Here is a 17,536-nt window from a genome sequence, read left to right on the forward strand (position 1 = left end):
ATGACATTATTTAGTTGTGCTATAAAGTACAACAAAATGAATTGTGGTATATCGTTAATACAGGTACTAAGAATATGCTAGATTACTTTGAAAAGTAGATCAATTTTGTATATATATTAACCCAGATATAAAACTTTACTAATCCGCTGTATTATTTGGTACCGTAGTTAATATAGTAATGCCATGAAAAAAGAATGAAAGGTTTGATTGGCTGAATACCTCGTGAAAATTAGCACTTTAATTGGGTATCAGGCTGCGCGTATCCTCATTTAAATGTTACGCAGGCGCTGATAGCTATGATACGTTGTACGCGAGAGAATGAGGACGACTCATAAGAACGAACTTATGCAACCTTAATGTAATATATTTCAATTTATAGAGGCTAATCTATTAAAAACCAGAAGAAATTAATTTAGACCAATTGTTAATTATTTTTTATAGCGAATATAAATATGTTTGGGTGAAGCATTTACATTATTACGCGTGCACGAGCAGATGTAGGTTCATGCTCTTAATGTGCCGTCACAATTGACTTGATTAATGTATCCAATGTCTGGTCTGATTAACTAAGTCCGCTTAGTATCTGGCGACTTTTCTAGTTATAGATTAACATAAAATATGACGTCATATCAGATTGCTGACGGTAGGAATATGACGGATTAAAATATGTGCGCTCTGAGTTGTGCGTTTGAATTCGCTACGACAGCAGCAGGCAGACGGAAAGTATCTTGGCAACAGTTGGTAAATGAAAACCAAATACGCGATGCCTGCGAAACGAGTTTCAAACGTGTGCTCGAGTACTTTTCGGCACTCCCAAATACTATATATCCTAACAAATTTGCTCCATTTTACAATCAACATTCGGAAAGAGCTAAAGAACGTCGGAATGGCAGATAATTCATTAAATCGTGTTATTAAGTTTTTAAATGACGACGAAGAAAAGGGAAATGTTCCAAATATATGTGTTGTTGAAAAAGAAACTGAAAATAAAACTTATTCACCAACGGACGAAATTAGTATATCAAGACGGAATGCTACCAGTCAGTTTTTCATCAAGTCACGCACCAGAATGAGACCTGCTAAAACTCCTGCCAACGTATCGTCATGCTGTAACGACTGGTCTTGCCAAAGACAGTGCACGCGCACAAATAGCAGTTGTAAACCCGTTCGTCGACTCGCTGCCAACGCTCGAGAACGCAGGCGGATGGGTTGTTTGAACACTGCGTTTGATGAACTTCGAGCCGTTTTACCATCGCTCGGAGGAAACCAACAATTGTCGAAATACGACACACTACACATGGCGATGACGTATATTGACGAGCTGATGAAACTACTAGAAAATAGCGGGAAAGACAGTAGCTGAACGTAAGTGGATGTTTATCCATATAATGTTATAACGTGTAAACTAATACAGAAAGATGGTCGAACTATACGTCCAGAGCTTGCGCTTTTGAAGAATGTGGTTAAACTTTTAGAATACCACTTTTACATTCAACAAGACGGATGATTTGTATTTGCATGAATTCGCTTATTTTTTAGTTGACGGCAGTTCTGCTTGTCACTTACGGAGTTTTCTTCACGCCAACACCATTCGTATATTAGCAGAACAACACTCAATCCATTATTATTTTTTATTGTATCTTGATAAATTTCGACTGACTCAATTTTACGAACTTTGTACTCCGTAACTGCCGAATATGGCTTTTCTGCCGATTATCCTCAGCCGTGACAGCACCACTCAATCGTATTATACTCAATAATCGCACTACAGAATCACATCCAAACAGTGAGTTCTTCCGGTCAAGTTAATGACCTTACGAAAACGATAATGAATACAAATACGTCATTATCATTATCGTCATTCGTGCTTAAAACATTCTTGACAATATTCTGTACAAGCTGAATGGGATGCTTGATTCATGCAAAAGGCATGAAGGCCTACGTTGTGACGGACACGCTGCTGTATGGGTGTTTAGGAGGGTTGTCTAGAAATTTGATGACGTAAACGTATCGTTATCGTTTTCGTCGGCTTGCGAAAACTACTATTAGCTAGCCAGCATTATTATAATAAATGATTGTTAGATCAATTGATATAATTATTAATTTATTATAATAATAATTAAATCAATAGATTTAATTATTAATTTATATAATAATAATTAGATCAATTATTAATTTATATAATTTAGACTAATCGGTTGATTGATTGATTGATTGGTTGGATTGATCGATTGCAAGAATTGCTTTAGAAAGCTTACTGTCTGGCTGTAGGTTGATATTTTTCGCGTCCAAAATATAGTATGGCCTATGATTTTGATAAATGTATTTTGTGGATGTATACATTGTTTTTGTGGGCTATACTAGTCTAAGTAAATAATTTTTTTTTCTATTGTTTATTTTTACGACACTATATATAATGCTGTACCCCTTTATTGTTATTACAATTGTGATTTTCATTATCTTTGAATTCCCGTAGTAAACTTACACAGTATTTCAAACCATGTTTATATTTCTCTCATATTTTTGTATGTTCCTGATTTTGACCAAATAAAGGAGTCAGCTAATGAATCAATTATCGTCTGCACCTGCTCTTCTGTTGAATCAATGGACGCCAAATGAGAAAGATAACATATTCAGGGCTATATTAGAATACGATATGAATTCTTAGTAAACGCTCATTGAAATAATTTTCCGTCAGCATGTTTAAGCTCTTGATTTGTTAAACAACTAAATAAAAACAAAGGACAGGATTTCCACAAACGACCATGTAGCAAAAATGAGTTCGTAATTATTCTGTTCAAGGGAAATTGTTTACAGTGCTGTGATTGGCTACAAGTTGATGTATATGTGGCGACATAAATATGAGGGCGCTACAATTTGATAGTTTATTATTCGAATAAGCTTTTTATATTGTGAAATGTACAAACTAAAATAAACGTGAAATAAACTCAAAGAAATGGTGTCGCTTCCATTATTTTTTCTTGTTTACTAATTTGCAGTGGCGTCACAAAGAGGCCTCTCTGAGGCCATTGTCTAAAGCTTCTATACACCCTACTAGTACTAATACCGTGTGGGGTGGGTCCAGGTTGAGCCCCGGGTGATTTTACTAAGTCAAATATTTCAATTAAATTGAGATAGATAGTGAAGTAAAAAAACATTCTTTTATATTATAATTGTATTATTTTAAGACATATTTGACATGTGTTCTCGTCAATGGTATCGGGTTTGATTTGGTTTGGGTTGGTGGAAGAAACTATTAAAAGTAGTAAAAGAGAGAAGTGGATTGAGATGGATGGGTCATATGTGTTGAGAAAGGAAGATAACCTGTGTAAAGAGCATGGGATCAGGAAGCGCTTGGTATAAGAGGGAAAGGAAAAGACCGAAATTTATATGGAATGGGGAAGAAAGAAAGCGGTATGGTTGGTCTAAACGAGGAGGAGGTTCAAGACAGGAAGAAGTGGAAAATGGGTGTCATCATGGCATGAAAGTCAGTAACCCTTCGTAAGAGCGAAAATGAATGCTGACTTATAAATAAATGATGATGATGATGATGATGATGATGATGATGATGATGATGATGATGATGATGATGATGATGATGGCATATCCAAGGCCTACGATTGATGAAGTATAATTTTTTTTTTTAAATCGATATTGAACTACAGGTTCTATGTCACTCCTACTAATTTAGTTCCGTAACTTTTGTTCGCAATGTGTAATGATTTTGCCCACGTTTTGCTGCTTTTAGTTCAATAATAGAGATTTTCTTTATTTCGGGTACTATAGATGGTCGGACCCAAAGCTATGGAAGAAAGAATCAGTCTGTTGGATTTCGTAGTTGATATATAGTTTTTATGGCGAATTGATTTGTCAATAATATCAGTGATCCAGAGTGTGTCTATATTGGAATTGTAATGTTACGAACACCTTGGTTATGCCTCATTTGCATCTTCACTATTAGACACATTTTATTTGCCATGATTGCCCTAGAGTTAAATTCTAATAAGTTGTTTAGTTTCAACGGAATGCTCACGTTTAAAATTGTAATCTTTAGTTCTCCATCCTGTTAATTATTTCTGAATTGTCAACACAAAATACTGGAAAATTATCTGATAAGTCGTTAATTAATATTCCTATGTTAAATTTAGTACGCGATAACTTTGTATAAAACAATGTTATCAAGGATAGAGACGCTGTATTGTCCGTAATAATATAATACATGTTGTTTACAAAGGACTCTCGGACAACACTATCAATATGGTTCTAGACATTACTATCGAAATTGCATTTTTTTTATATCAAGATATCCCCCATAAGGTAAACGAGTTTATTTTCACTGTTTATTTTATGCATTATTTCTCCAAGATTTATTAACAGTTGGTAGTGGCACAAAGGTGTGTATAGAATCGTATGCCACATACGATTGATTTATTGATTTGGATTCGGCGAAGATGCTCTACCTTCCCTTATGATAGAAGATACATTGTTTCTGTGATTTAAATTAAAGTTTACCTAAAGTGTCACCCACCATTTCTTGATTTTCTATTTTGTGTATAGGTGATTTGATATACTGTAACATATAAATTTATATAATGTTTACTGGATAGCCACATTTCTGTTACACTTCTTTAATATATATATATACTGTCTCTTATACACATCTAGATGTGTATAAGAGACAGGTTTTACAGTTATTCAAAGCTGGCAAGCTGCTTATTGTTCTGGCTGCTTGGTCAGCCTAGCAACAGCAACTGTAATAAGAGTAGTATGTGATGTAGTTGCAATCAAAAAGAACAAAATTTGTGGTTATGTTACGTTTTATGGAGAATGAAATTAAGAGAAGAATCAAGGAATCCGCAGTATAAATACTTGCTTTCTGATGATGGTTATTATTATGATAACGATGAAATTTTTTTTTAAATATATTTTTTGTTTGCATTAATTTTACAACATAATATATAATACACAAGGTACACAAAATACCTTAAAAAGAATAAAATCATACAGAATGTTTTGTCATCACCGTTTAAAAAATCAATATGAATACTGTTAGGTAGCCATCTTCCTCAGAAGACACATGGCCGTCATTGACGGGATCCGTTGACAGAATCACTGCTGCTGGTGATCACTTGAGATAAGTAATATAATAATCTTCTCATTTCATTCAATTCATTTATTTTTTTAACCAAGAACATTACACAAATCAGTACAATAAAAACAAAGGTTAGGAAAATCTAAAGCGGCAGTTAAGTCACTATAGCCTTGTTTAAACGGCAGGAGAGCACCGTGATGATCGCGTTTATCCGGTGATATAGGTGTTAAGTGGCCGTGTAAACGCATTAGTAACCGCGTTACCTTACCTCCGCATCGCAGCTGTCATTATTTTGAATGTGAACATCCAGTGCGAACTGCAGCAATAAATGCACCCCGGGCGTTCCATACGAAGCGCCCTCATTCGTCTACTATCAAACGTGTGTGTTTTCGACATGTTGACTGTCTCTTATACACATCTATTGAATGATTGATAGTTGCTTTACCAAGCCTCTTCTTACAGTTAGGTAATGGTCAATAGACAGGTACGGTATCGATAGGCGTAGGGAACATAGACCCAATAGACTAATCATTATAGACCCAATAGACTAATCATTAAAGACTCATGAATAAATACCGGTATATACCGTACTAAGGATACATCAATAGACAGATTCATTGACTTGCAGATTAAGGCCAACTCAGACAGCGTCGGCCGACGCAGCCCGACGCGATCTGTTGTCGCGTCGGGTCTGGGTGAGTTGAACGCAGACGCGATGGTGTGCGTCGGGGGCAGTCCCGTAGTAGAATATTAAACGTGTTTAAAATTTCTCACGACGGCTTAAGACTGTCCCCGACGATAAATCGGGTCGGGCTGCGTCGGCCGACGCTGTCTGAGTTGGCCTTAATAAAACAAAGAAACAATACAAAACGTGTAATGAAAAGCCAATTTTCTATTGTTCTTAGGCTTTTCATTACACGTTTTGTATTGTTTCTTTGTTTTATTATAGCCATCCATTGGTTAATCTGCGTTCTGTACATACATATACACATGGAGAAAATAAAATTTTATTTTCTCCATGGTAAGATTTATAAGGTCCTATATAATTAAAACAATTGTGGAATAGAAAATAAATAGCAGAAATATAAGGTATATGTATGAGTTTAAATAATATAACGCATGATGTCATGATGACAAATAAAATACAGTTTAGAAATCAATGAATATAAAAAAAATGTACATAAGTAAAAATAATAATAATAAGATCGGCTACCTATGGTATTTGACTATAGCCCCAGCATCCTGCAACTGTCTAAGATAATTAAAAGAGACGTCCTCTCCATCCAAGAAGAAATCACTTAAGGTCCGATTCGATTTCGAATTATGAAAAGTGTAGGCTGTGGCACCGAGACCTCTGACGATTAGTGCCCAAAATTGTTTACAAAAACGTAATGCAATAATAGCATATTAACTACTATTGTATATTAGATGTGTATAAGAGACAGATATAACTATTCTTCCTTCTTCCTTTATTCTTTCACAATTTTGCGTTTTTCCTTCATATTTTTCATAGATTTATACACTCACACATTCATTTGTTTTAGGACTGGTCTAGGCTAGACCTCGGCTATATCAGTGCCTCTTACTATATTATTTAAATATACAATTTTAATAGATAAAATTAATTTTTTAACATAGACATAGTAATTCATACTTAAACAATACATTAAATTTATATATTAATATGATAACGTTAACGAATAAATAACAATAACTAAACCGTGTACATAGTGTATCACTACTGCAATAATAAGATTAACATTTTCAATCTTATAATAAATTTTATACAGCCGGCGTTATGTATTGACCTAGGCTACTACGGCTAATGACAGGTACGCTTTCACCATTTTAAAGGCTTTTTCTATGAATGGAATGACCTGTCTGTACGAAACACGAGCTCCTGTAGACCAAACCCAGTACCGTTACGATTTTAATCGTACGGGAAATATCCTCAAGATATATACATGGAGAAAATAAAATATTTTATTTTCTCCATGATATATACATGATATATATTATATATCATAGTAGTAAGTACAATCTACTTAATTTCAATTATATATTATATATAACGTTTAATATTAAACAATTTTATGTCGAGGCAGACTATTAAACGTTGTTAACTGTATGTTTTTTTCAGATTGAATATTAAGGCTGTATAGAGCACTTAGGCCTATATACGGTCACGCTGGGCTTCACTGTTTACAGTCTAGTATTTTCTTTGGACGATCCAGTAATATATATTGCTTTATATTAATACATTTCCTATGTTTGAAAATTAAATGTGTGTAAAAATATGAACATTAGCCTGGAATCGGCAAAAAAATAAGCCTGGGCAAAATGTTACTGCTTCTTATTTTAAAAAAGTTCATAATCTAGCGATGCAATATATTTTTTTTTTTTATCGTGTCAGATTTTCTAATAACACTTTTAAAATTTACTGGAAAAAAAAACCAGAACATGGCCATCATTGTTGCTATTGTATTGAGATTATATGTTCGTTTCTTTTTTTTTTTTATTCTAACTTTTGAAATTGCAGCAAGCTCAATAATTTAATGGTCACCTGTTTGAATAATGACTATAGATTTTATCTTACGAGGGGCGGATTTAACGGCGGCCGGGCCGGCTCCGTCCCCACCTTTTAGAAAGTAGAAAAAAAGAAAAAAAAAAAAAAAAAAAAAGAAGGAAGGAAAAAGAAAGGAAATAATTGATCTCCCAAAACGCCCCAGAGTTAATTTTCGGGAGTCTAGAAAACAAAAATATCGAGGACACCCTATGGTAATTTTGTCTCGATCTTTCGCCACTCCCCCCCCCCCCCCCCCCCTTCTCGCCTCCTCTTTCGCACATCTCTGGATCCGCCCTTGCTTATCTTTTCTTACTACAGTGTACTGTATAACAAAATCCATAATTATTATCATCATATCCCCGTTGCAAAACCAGTCTGCCGCCCTCTACAAGAAGTTTATTCAATGTTCACATGGCGCAGAAGTTTGATCTGAAGTTTAGGCCGAATTTTATTGGAATTTGAGCAAAAGAAATGATAAACATGGAGGTATATACCTTCTTGGTATAAAAGTGCCGGGTGAAATTTGAATGATTATGATTCATGAGTGATGTGAACGGTGAGTAGCCTAGGCTTAGCTAGGCTAGGCTATTGACGTTGTTGTCGGGCTCAGCCACACACGGCCGCTTTGCTGTGCTCGCATGGTACACACTCCTTTTACCTTATAATTATTATTAGGCCGAGGCTAGGCTTCACGCATGTGACGCCCGTGGATACAGTATTCAACAGGTATTTGAAATTTATTGTTATTTTTAGTTAAGTCTAGGCCAATCCTACTTTGTCACCTTACTAATCAGCAAAGTATCTTGGTTAATTTAGGCTGGCATGTTCTTTCTTTGCTAATAAAGAAATGTGATTTTATCACCTACCTGTAGCCTTGCACTTTCTTTCCTTTCATCAGAACTGTGGCGTATCTACGTGGTTGTGAATGTGCGATTGGCGGAACATCCTCAAAAGTTTGTGCTTCCTTCCACCACCTGGCGCCCCACACTGAAATTTTGTAGAGCAAAAACATTGGATTGCGCTCAAAAAAACTTCATACAGCAGTACTAGTAGTACCTTATTTTGACAGCTGTCATTCACCCTCTCAATCATTGATTTTGATGTTCATGTAATACGACTTTTCCATGAAGTGATGACAAACAACCTAGGGTAAGTCGCTAATTTTCGACCTAGGTTTGTTTAACAGTGTGAAGTATTGACCCGCGAACAAAAACTGTTCACAAAAAACAAATTTTTTTTTCAATTATAAATTCAAATTTTTATGAAATTTGATATTCCCAAGGGAGAATAAGAATATGGTGTCATATAACATCTAAAATTAATTACCTTAGAGCGGAAAAATCTATCCCAAGTTTACATTTATGTGAAAGAAAATTTAATTCTAAAAACATTGAGATCGAAACATGGCCATGGCCGCTGTCACGTGGCTTACAATTAGCAAATACGAAAAGAGAGAGGTTAGGTCACAGAGCAAAGGTTGGGGTTATTATTCGACATCCTATCGTTAATTACTAGTAAATTATAGAGGGCGTCCTAAAACCAAGATGGCGAAGTAGCCATTTTTCGCTACTTTTTGTAAGACATGCAATCACAGAAGTCTAATTTTGTGTACTTTCATTATAGTAAAAGGATAGTTTACAGTGAAATAGTTTCAAATTAACTATTATTTAACATTTCTATTATTGTTAGGCGAATAAATTTGTATTTCCAAGAGTTGAAAATTGTGAAAATAGCACTGACTGTCGTAAACTTACGGTCGAAACTGGCTAAGGCCTCCGAAGGGGTGTTGAAAACTAGCGTAAAATTGGCAAAAGGATGATTACATTTTACATACAGGCAGGATGCAATTTAATTTTATGAATTTGTAGTTGGAAGGTATGAGATACATATGCACCTGTTAAAATTAGATTCCTGTAATTCTATTGTTCAAAAGTTGGAAAATTACGTTGTTTTAAATCCTATGTTGAAAATTATCAACATACCCTAACCCAAGTCAGTGGTGCGTAACTAACAATAAATGAGGTAAGCTTTGAGGCTAAATTCTTGACCTTGTGTTAGGGCACATAGAAAAAATGATTAGATTATTACTCTTTTTTTAAAAAAAATTGATGAGTGCAGGTGTGGGATTATACCCGGGGATTCCCGTGTGCAACAACAAAACGAACATGACATCGTTTTTTGAAGTGGAAGATGCATTTCAAACAACTGCCCTGTGATTCATTGGCCTATCCAAAACTAGGCCTATGTTCCGTTGGAAAAAATCAGACATTACTCGAGCATCAAAAATGGAAGGGAACACCCTAATTATGGTTATAGTAGGTATAGGCACTTAGGCTTTGGTCTTACCTCGAGCTAGGCCAGCCTGCTTAAACTTTAGACTTTCTTGATGTCGTATGTTAGTTTTTGCCTATCAACAACCAATCCAACCACACCCCCATCACAAGGAAGGCCGCCCACATGTAACAAGTTATTTTTAGCTGCGAGAGTCTCTGTGGAAAATGTGAGTCTTCATGCTGTGAATCAACAATCCGATCAGCCCACTGGGGGGTCTCTTTAGGGACAGACTGCGGTGTTGCCTATTTTTAGCTGCACTGTGGAACACGCGAGTTACGTCTACATGCTGTAAATTAACGATCCAATCAGCCCACTGGGCGAGTCTCTTAGAAATGTGTTGTCTATTTTTAACCGCAGATAGCAAGCTGTTTATTTTTAGCGACAATAAACAATTTTAAAGAGTGGGCTTTGCATTTTCAACTTACAACGATCCCAATGTCTGATCTAATCAATTGGAAGAGTTTGAAGTCTGCTGAATTTGGAGCCAATTCCTTTATATTTTGTGAGCATTTGTTTTTCACAAAGTTGTTTTTATACAGTTAAATAAATTATGCGACAAAAAAAAAAATTAAATAAATAAATAACATAAAAATTATTCCCGCATCAGTCGCGGGCAGGAGTGATAATTTAATAAAAAAATTTTTATTTGCCCTTACTTAAAAATTCATAACTCCATAACGGAGGGTCGTATCACATTACTTTTTCATGGAAAATGTTCTTATAAGACTATTCTACACGACTGAATTATTGAAAAAAAATTTAAAAATTGGTGCATTAGAATAGACCTAATTAGTTTGCACTACAGTACAGTAGCTGACTCGTTTCAGTTACCATATGATTTACAAATTTTCCTTTGTTGAAAATATGAATTACTGTACTTTCTAAATTATACAATTTGGTAGTTTATAATAATAGGAATCTGTAAGTCGTAGTATCATACGGAAACTGAAACGTGCACGAGTCCAGCTACTGCTGTATCTTAGTGCCTATTCTAATACACTAGTTAGACTTTTTCCATCTATTTTTTTCAGAGGTCAAAACAATTTTTCTATTTTTTTTTAATCATACAGTGGTGCAGCATAGACTTTTTGTTAGGAACATTTTCCAGGAAAAATTAATGTGATTATGGCCAGACCAGACTTTGAAACCATTTATGCAAATGCCTTCTTTCTTGCAATTAATTTTGTTTTTGTTCTTTGTCATTATATTGTATTGTAGGCAATTCAATAAAATTTGTGTTGCCAAGCTGACTACCCAAAATGTAGTTAATATTTTTTTGGGGGGCAATTTTTTTTTTGACCAATGAGGAACCCAAACTACTTTTGTGTGTGATGGTTTGCATGCTTTTTGGATACACAATTGCCAGCAAAAATCTATGATATTATTGCCATGGTGTTTTTTTTGTTTTTGTCGTAGGACTTCTGCCATCTTTGTCAATAATGCCAGATCTGAATTCCTGGATGCATCTAAATGTTTTTTTTTAAGTGTTAATACAGAGTTCTGTTGTCTTACCAAGTCATTGACTTTTGTTCCTTCAGATTTATTTTATACTCAAACTCTTCAAGTTCATCGGTACCATTTTTGTGTGTGACAAGTGACACCTAGCAACTGGATTTCCTCAGCACAAGTATGGCAATTTACAGATAGCTTCTACAACTGTTTTGTTGAAATTTGTGAGATGATTACCCAAAAATAGTGAGTAGTTTAGTTCAGTTTTTATTCGGAATCATTTTTGTTACAGTGGCACACATCACATTGATTGATCGCAATTTGCTGATACTACGCTGTCATCTTTTTTTTTAACTATTACCCAAAGATGGTGTGGCTTAACATTAATTCTTTGTGATGGCCTTTAGCAAAAAGAATTTTCTCACTGTCGTCAAAATGAAAACCCAAGTAGACACAAAATAGTTGTGAGCTTCAAGTGACCTGATAGTTCTTCATTGATTCTTTAGTGAATACAAATGAATAAAAAACATAACCGAGAAATGTAAGTAAATTAAATCACTCTCAAGGTAAGTGTTAGAGTCACCAATAATGGTCCTCTTCTAAATTCGGCACGTCAGTGCCTCACAGTGTTAGGCTCTTATTATTCAAATATTCATTGTTATGTTCATAATAAAATCACAGTACCTTTCAACAAGAATATATCGGGATATTAAACGTCGGGCCATTTTTAATAGTTTGATTGCTTTTCCAGCATCCTGCTTCGAGCTTGGCATACAGTAACTGTTAAGTTCTCGAGTTTGGGTGCATCTTTAAAAGACTGTAAGGAATAATGTGCATCTGAACCGCTGGTGGTTGGTTAGACAGTGTATTTGATGTTCAACCAGCAACACCACTCTTTAGTCCTGGAATATGATTTGTTTGTAACGAAACTTGTTCGCGATGCCTTGTTGAATGTACAAGCAGTACACAAAAAATCAACATTACAATGATTTGAATGAATGAACTAGTGCTGCATGAATGGTTTGTCTACTCTTTAGTGATAAAATATAGTGATTTGCATCAGATTGGTCTGCTAATCTGCTAATATTAGTAATTGCCTTTAAAAGTTGTTCTAGAAAAGTATTCAATTGCATGTAGTTACATAGGAGAGTCTTGTAATAATAAAGAATTTTGTTTCCATTGGCTGGTGTAGAATGAACTTGCAACAGAACACAGAACTTGGATGATAGCATTATGGTACACTGAAAAAAAAAATTGTTAATTTTATGGTAGAAAGTATGGCAGCAGTTTTGCCAACAAAAAACTGTAAAATTTACGGGCTTTATCCCAGACACCGTATATTTTTATATACCGTAAAATACATTACCATTAAAAAAACCGTTAAATTATTACATTTTTCTGAAAAACACCTGTAAATTTTACGGTTTTTTTTCATGGCAAAACTGCTGCCATACATTTTACCGTAAAATTAACCATTTTATTTACTGCAAAACTGACATTTTTTCTACAGTAAAACTGTTAGTTTTTTAAATTTTTTAGTAAAGATGCCATTGGTAAAGATTTCACACTATCACAAGCTGACACTGCAAAAAGTAACATTTTCAATGACCAACTATCACATTCTCCACAACCCCGCTTCACACCATCATGACAAGATGGACTGAATGATTAAGTTAAACAACAAAATGTATGTACAGCATATGTATTTACATATGAACGAGTACTAAAGCATAAATTACAATTAACTGTGTAATTAGTAAAACATGCAATTTTTACCCAATATTTACAATTAAAATTGTATGCATTGCTTGTGATTTAGACTTATAAAAATAGGGTCAATGCATATAAAAACTCCAGCTCAGTTGCAATATTTGGAAATATACATAAAAATAAAGTTGCTTGGGTAAAGGGTACTAAACTCAGTTGTACACTTACACAAATAGCATTTTCCTTCAATGTAAAACTTATACTGTACTTAGATTTTATACTTTATGCTGGAGGGAGTAAGGGGTAAAATAGTTTGTACACTACAATAGCATTTTCCTTCAATACAAAACTTGCACTGAGATCTTAGAGTTACAAGAATAGGGTCAATACATATTTAAAAACTTCACTCGAGTTGCAATATTTGAAAATATAAAAATACATTTGTTATACAACAGCGTACAAACAGTATGCTCGGAGTAAGGGGTAAAATAGTTTGTTAAATTTTACATTGATTCAATTTCTTTCTTCCAATACAAAAATTTTTTAAATCTTATAATGTGGAAATTATGAATATATTAAAAGGTTAATTTTTGTTTTTTGGCCACCAGATGCTGGTTTTAGGATGGCATACCTCATATGGTATTAAAATGATTAAATAAGCACCACAGCGCATGCAAAGTTATTAGAACTTACTGTGGCGCTCACTGAAATTACAAGTGAAAACAGTACAATGTCTTGTACAAAAGCTTGTGTTCAGTTTTAAAAATATCATTCAAGCAACTAAGGATTATCAAAAATAAGTGCAAGTCCAGTGTGGCAATTATTTGAGAGTGCATATTTAATAATTTATTTATTTTATGGTACAATTAAAACTTTACTTGCATATAAATGTACAGATTTAGCACGTCCATTCGAAATCACTAATGCGGTTGATTAGCGTCAACACCTTAGGGTGGATTGAGTACTTTTTTGACTTTCTGGCCTCCGTCTTAGACCCTTTGTCAGGGTTGATCAACATAAAACATCTAAAAAAAAGAAAAGATATGCACCACTTAATTTTGTTCTGAATCTATTTGCCAAGATATGCTCCCTTCAAACACCACAGGAAACAATTGACTGGGTATGAATACTAACTATGCCTAATAGCTAAAGTGAGTAGAGCATCTACAAAGTACATAGCTCTCTGGATCGAATGTTTCTTATATTTTTGTATTATTAATTTTAGTGGGTATCAAAAAAAATTGCTTACAGAAAGCTGTAAATAGTTTGTAACACAACAAACATGTGAGTACAGTTTAATGATTATTTATTGATCTGCCATAGACCTGTCTCTTATACACATCTAGATGTGTATAAGAGACAAACAGTTGATGTGGCTGGCCTTCTATTTGAATATTATTTTCAATTCTATTCCATTTTTTCATAATTTTTTAATATTTAGGTGGTTTGTGCTGGCTTCCCTCTCGTTTGACACTGACTTCCGTGAGAAATAAAAAAAAAAAAAAGGCAGTGCCAATTAATTAATCCGGGTGAGATTGGGATGATGTAATTACTGCTGTATGTAAATGGCAACTTTGATTGTTTTGTATTTCGCACAAAAAATAATAGGCATGGCCTTCTTTGAAAATCTGCCTACAGTTGCATGTTGTCAAGGGTCGGACATAACTACTGTAAAGCATTGCACATTACATTACTGTATGGTAAAGTAGCCTATATCATAAAAGGCTTGCCCGGATAAGACTGGGTCCCTAAAATCCGTTTCCCAATAGTGAAAAAACACATGTCCAGGACGCTTTAAGGATTTATTCATAAATTGTTGCTCAACTTTACCTATAACAAAATTCGCAAATGGGTTTATTTTACAGAGAATTACAAGCCCACCTATCTTTCTGAAATTACTTTTCACTTACAACGTGCGATTGCAATTTGTATCACAAGAGCATGTACAGCAAGTTTATTGTCATCTAATGACTAGAATATCCTCTCCTATCCTACTCCTAATATCACAGATGCCACTTCACACCATTATTGAAACTGAACGAATAAAAGTGTATTCAAAAGTAGCTTACCGCATTTTTGCAGGTAACTCGTTAATGTAACTATGGAGAGGCCAGATTGCTAATTTGAAGCTTTTTGAAACTTGAACTCCATCGAAGTGCCAAGTAACAGTAAGGTTCCTAGGATGCCTAGTATACCCACTTTCAATTGCCTTATGGTAGTTCTCACCATCATATATATCCTTTATAATAGTACCGGTACCTTGTTTGGACTGTTTCTGAGCATTAATTGCTGGTAAGAAGTCTTGATCTGTAAAAAAAAAAATCTTATATATCTGTGTTGAAATAATTTCATAATTTAATATTAAAATTCTTATTAAGGGCACATAGAAACATTTTTTAGATTATCACTCCCACTTGTGTTAAAAATTTGGGAAATATTGATATTCGACAAGTCCATCCCGCAACGGATTTTCGCATATCATGCTACAGTGACTACATGTGTAGTGCTTCGTTATTGTGTCTTTTTTTCCATGATCAAACATTTTCTTCAGATAGTACAGTGACTTCAAATTTGTATCACAAGTGCATGTTATGTATTGTATTATTTATAAGTTCTTTCCAAGTGTTCAGAACTTAAAAAATTGCTTCAATATGAAATGATATTGTGAGAACCAGTTTTACATCGGTAATAAACATGGTGAATGTACTAACCTTTCTACAGTTCCTCAAGTTGACTTGCAACATCTACCGTAATGAAATAATCCTTTTTTTCGACAAGTCCATCCTGCAACGGCAAGCAGCCTGATTTTCGCATATCATGCTACAGTGACTACATGTGTAGTGCTTCGTTATTGTGTTTTTTTTTTTTCCATGATCAAACATTTTCTTCAGATAGTACAGTGACTTAAAATGATTTTGCACCTTCACGTTTTTAGGCATGTAGCTGTATTATAGCAAGTAGACTTATTAAAGCCCGAATGGTAGCATTGTGTTCTAAACTAAAACTGAGCAGAAGTGCGATGCTATCGACCACAGTGAGTTTGGATCCTTTGTACAGAGGACCTGTGTCTGTTGCATCCTTCAGCGTGTCAATCCAAGATGCACTTAGGTCCATATCTGTTTCGTCTTGAATATCGTCCGAATATAGGAAAGGGTTGTCCAAGTGATCTTCGGCATTATTATCATCCATTCGTACAGAATTAATCCAGGATGCATTCAGGCCTATATCCTCGTCGAAATTAGCAGCGGTATCTTCATCCATTCTTATCTAATTTCAATGAATTAACTTCCTTACCCTGTGAAAACGTTCTCTATAATAGTTGATGAGATATTCTTGTATGATCGTGTTTGTTACACAGCGCGCTAAAGTGATTTGCCACGAAACGTAAACCACGCTTTTACAAAGACTTCAGAGGTAACATGACACTCTTGCATTCTGTGTGGATGACGGTCACTTTCGTTGCCTAGCAACTGATCACTATATCTGTGTGTTCATGTATATTCTGTTTAATATTTAGGTGGTTTGTGCCGGCTTCCCTCTTGTTTGACACTGACTTCCGTGAGAAAATTGATAAAAAAAAAAAAAGACAGTGCAAACATGCAAAATAATGAATTTGCAGAGATGGATTAATTAATCCGGGTGAGATTGGGATGATGTAATTACTACTGTATGTAAATGGCAACTTTGATTGTTTTGTATTTCGCACAAAAAATAATAGGCATGGCCTTCTTTGAAAATCTGCCTACAGTTGCATGTTGTCAAGGGTCGGACATAACTACTGTAAAGCATTGCACATTACATTACTGTATGGTAAAGTAGCCTATATCATAAAAGGCTTGCCCGAATAAGACTGGGTCCCTAAAATCCGTTTTCCAATAGTGAAAAAACACATGTCCAGGACGCTTTAAGGATTTATTCATAAATTGTTGCTCAACTTTACCTATAACAAAATTCGCGAATGGGTTTATTTTACAGAGAATTACAAGCCCACCTATCTTTCTGAAATTATTTTTCACTTACAACGTGCGATTGCAATTTGTATCACAAGAGCATGTACAGCAAGTTCATTGTCATCTAATGACTAGAATATCCTCTCCTATCCTACTCCTAATATCACAGATGCCACTTCACACCATTATTGAAACTGAACGAATAAAAGTGTATTCAAAAGTAGCTTACCGCATTTTTGCAGGTAACTCATTAATGTACAGTACCGGCCAGTTTTATTGCAAAAATTTAACGCATTCAACCCGTTGCGTTTTCGTTGACAACGCGTTGGCGTTTTCGTTGGCGTTGTCGTTGAAACTGTTGACATCGTTGAGAGCTCAGAAATAGTTTATTCTGAATTCAACGCAAAGCGTTGAATTAACAGTTACTGAATAAACACA

At 34.7% G+C, this 17,536-nt stretch overlaps 1 protein-coding gene and 1 long non-coding RNA gene across 2 annotated transcripts in view; both read left to right on the plus strand.

The window, feature by feature from the left end:
- The first annotated feature begins 886 nt into the window (after nucleotides 1–886).
- Nucleotides 887–1,363, plus strand: LOC117114593 (protein atonal homolog 7-like). The gene has a single exon (XM_033258281.1). The coding sequence runs from the start codon at nucleotides 887–889 to the stop codon at nucleotides 1,361–1,363; it is 477 nt and encodes a 158-aa protein (XP_033114172.1).
- A 6,684-nt stretch (nucleotides 1,364–8,047) lies between these two features.
- LOC117114631 overlaps nucleotides 8,048–17,536 on the plus strand; it is a 13,601-nt gene continuing 4,112 nt past the window's right edge. Inside the window, exons 1-2 of the long non-coding RNA XR_004446399.1 lie at nucleotides 8,048–8,214; nucleotides 11,531–11,687. This is a non-coding gene — a long non-coding RNA (uncharacterized LOC117114631). The remainder of the gene's footprint in view (nucleotides 8,215–11,530; nucleotides 11,688–17,536) is intronic.

This window comes from Anneissia japonica, unplaced genomic scaffold (genome assembly GCF_011630105.1).
Source record: "Anneissia japonica isolate Jap-2015-1 unplaced genomic scaffold, ASM1163010v1 scaffold287836_len1076198_cov165, whole genome shotgun sequence".
Classification (NCBI taxonomy): Eukaryota; Metazoa; Echinodermata; class Crinoidea; order Comatulida; family Comatulidae; genus Anneissia; species Anneissia japonica.

What these genes read in the sequence shown, in the direction of transcription:
- LOC117114593 (XM_033258281.1), top strand. Translation starts at nt 887, where the DNA reads ATGGCAGATAATTCATTAAATCGTGTTATTAAGTTTTTAAATGACGAC.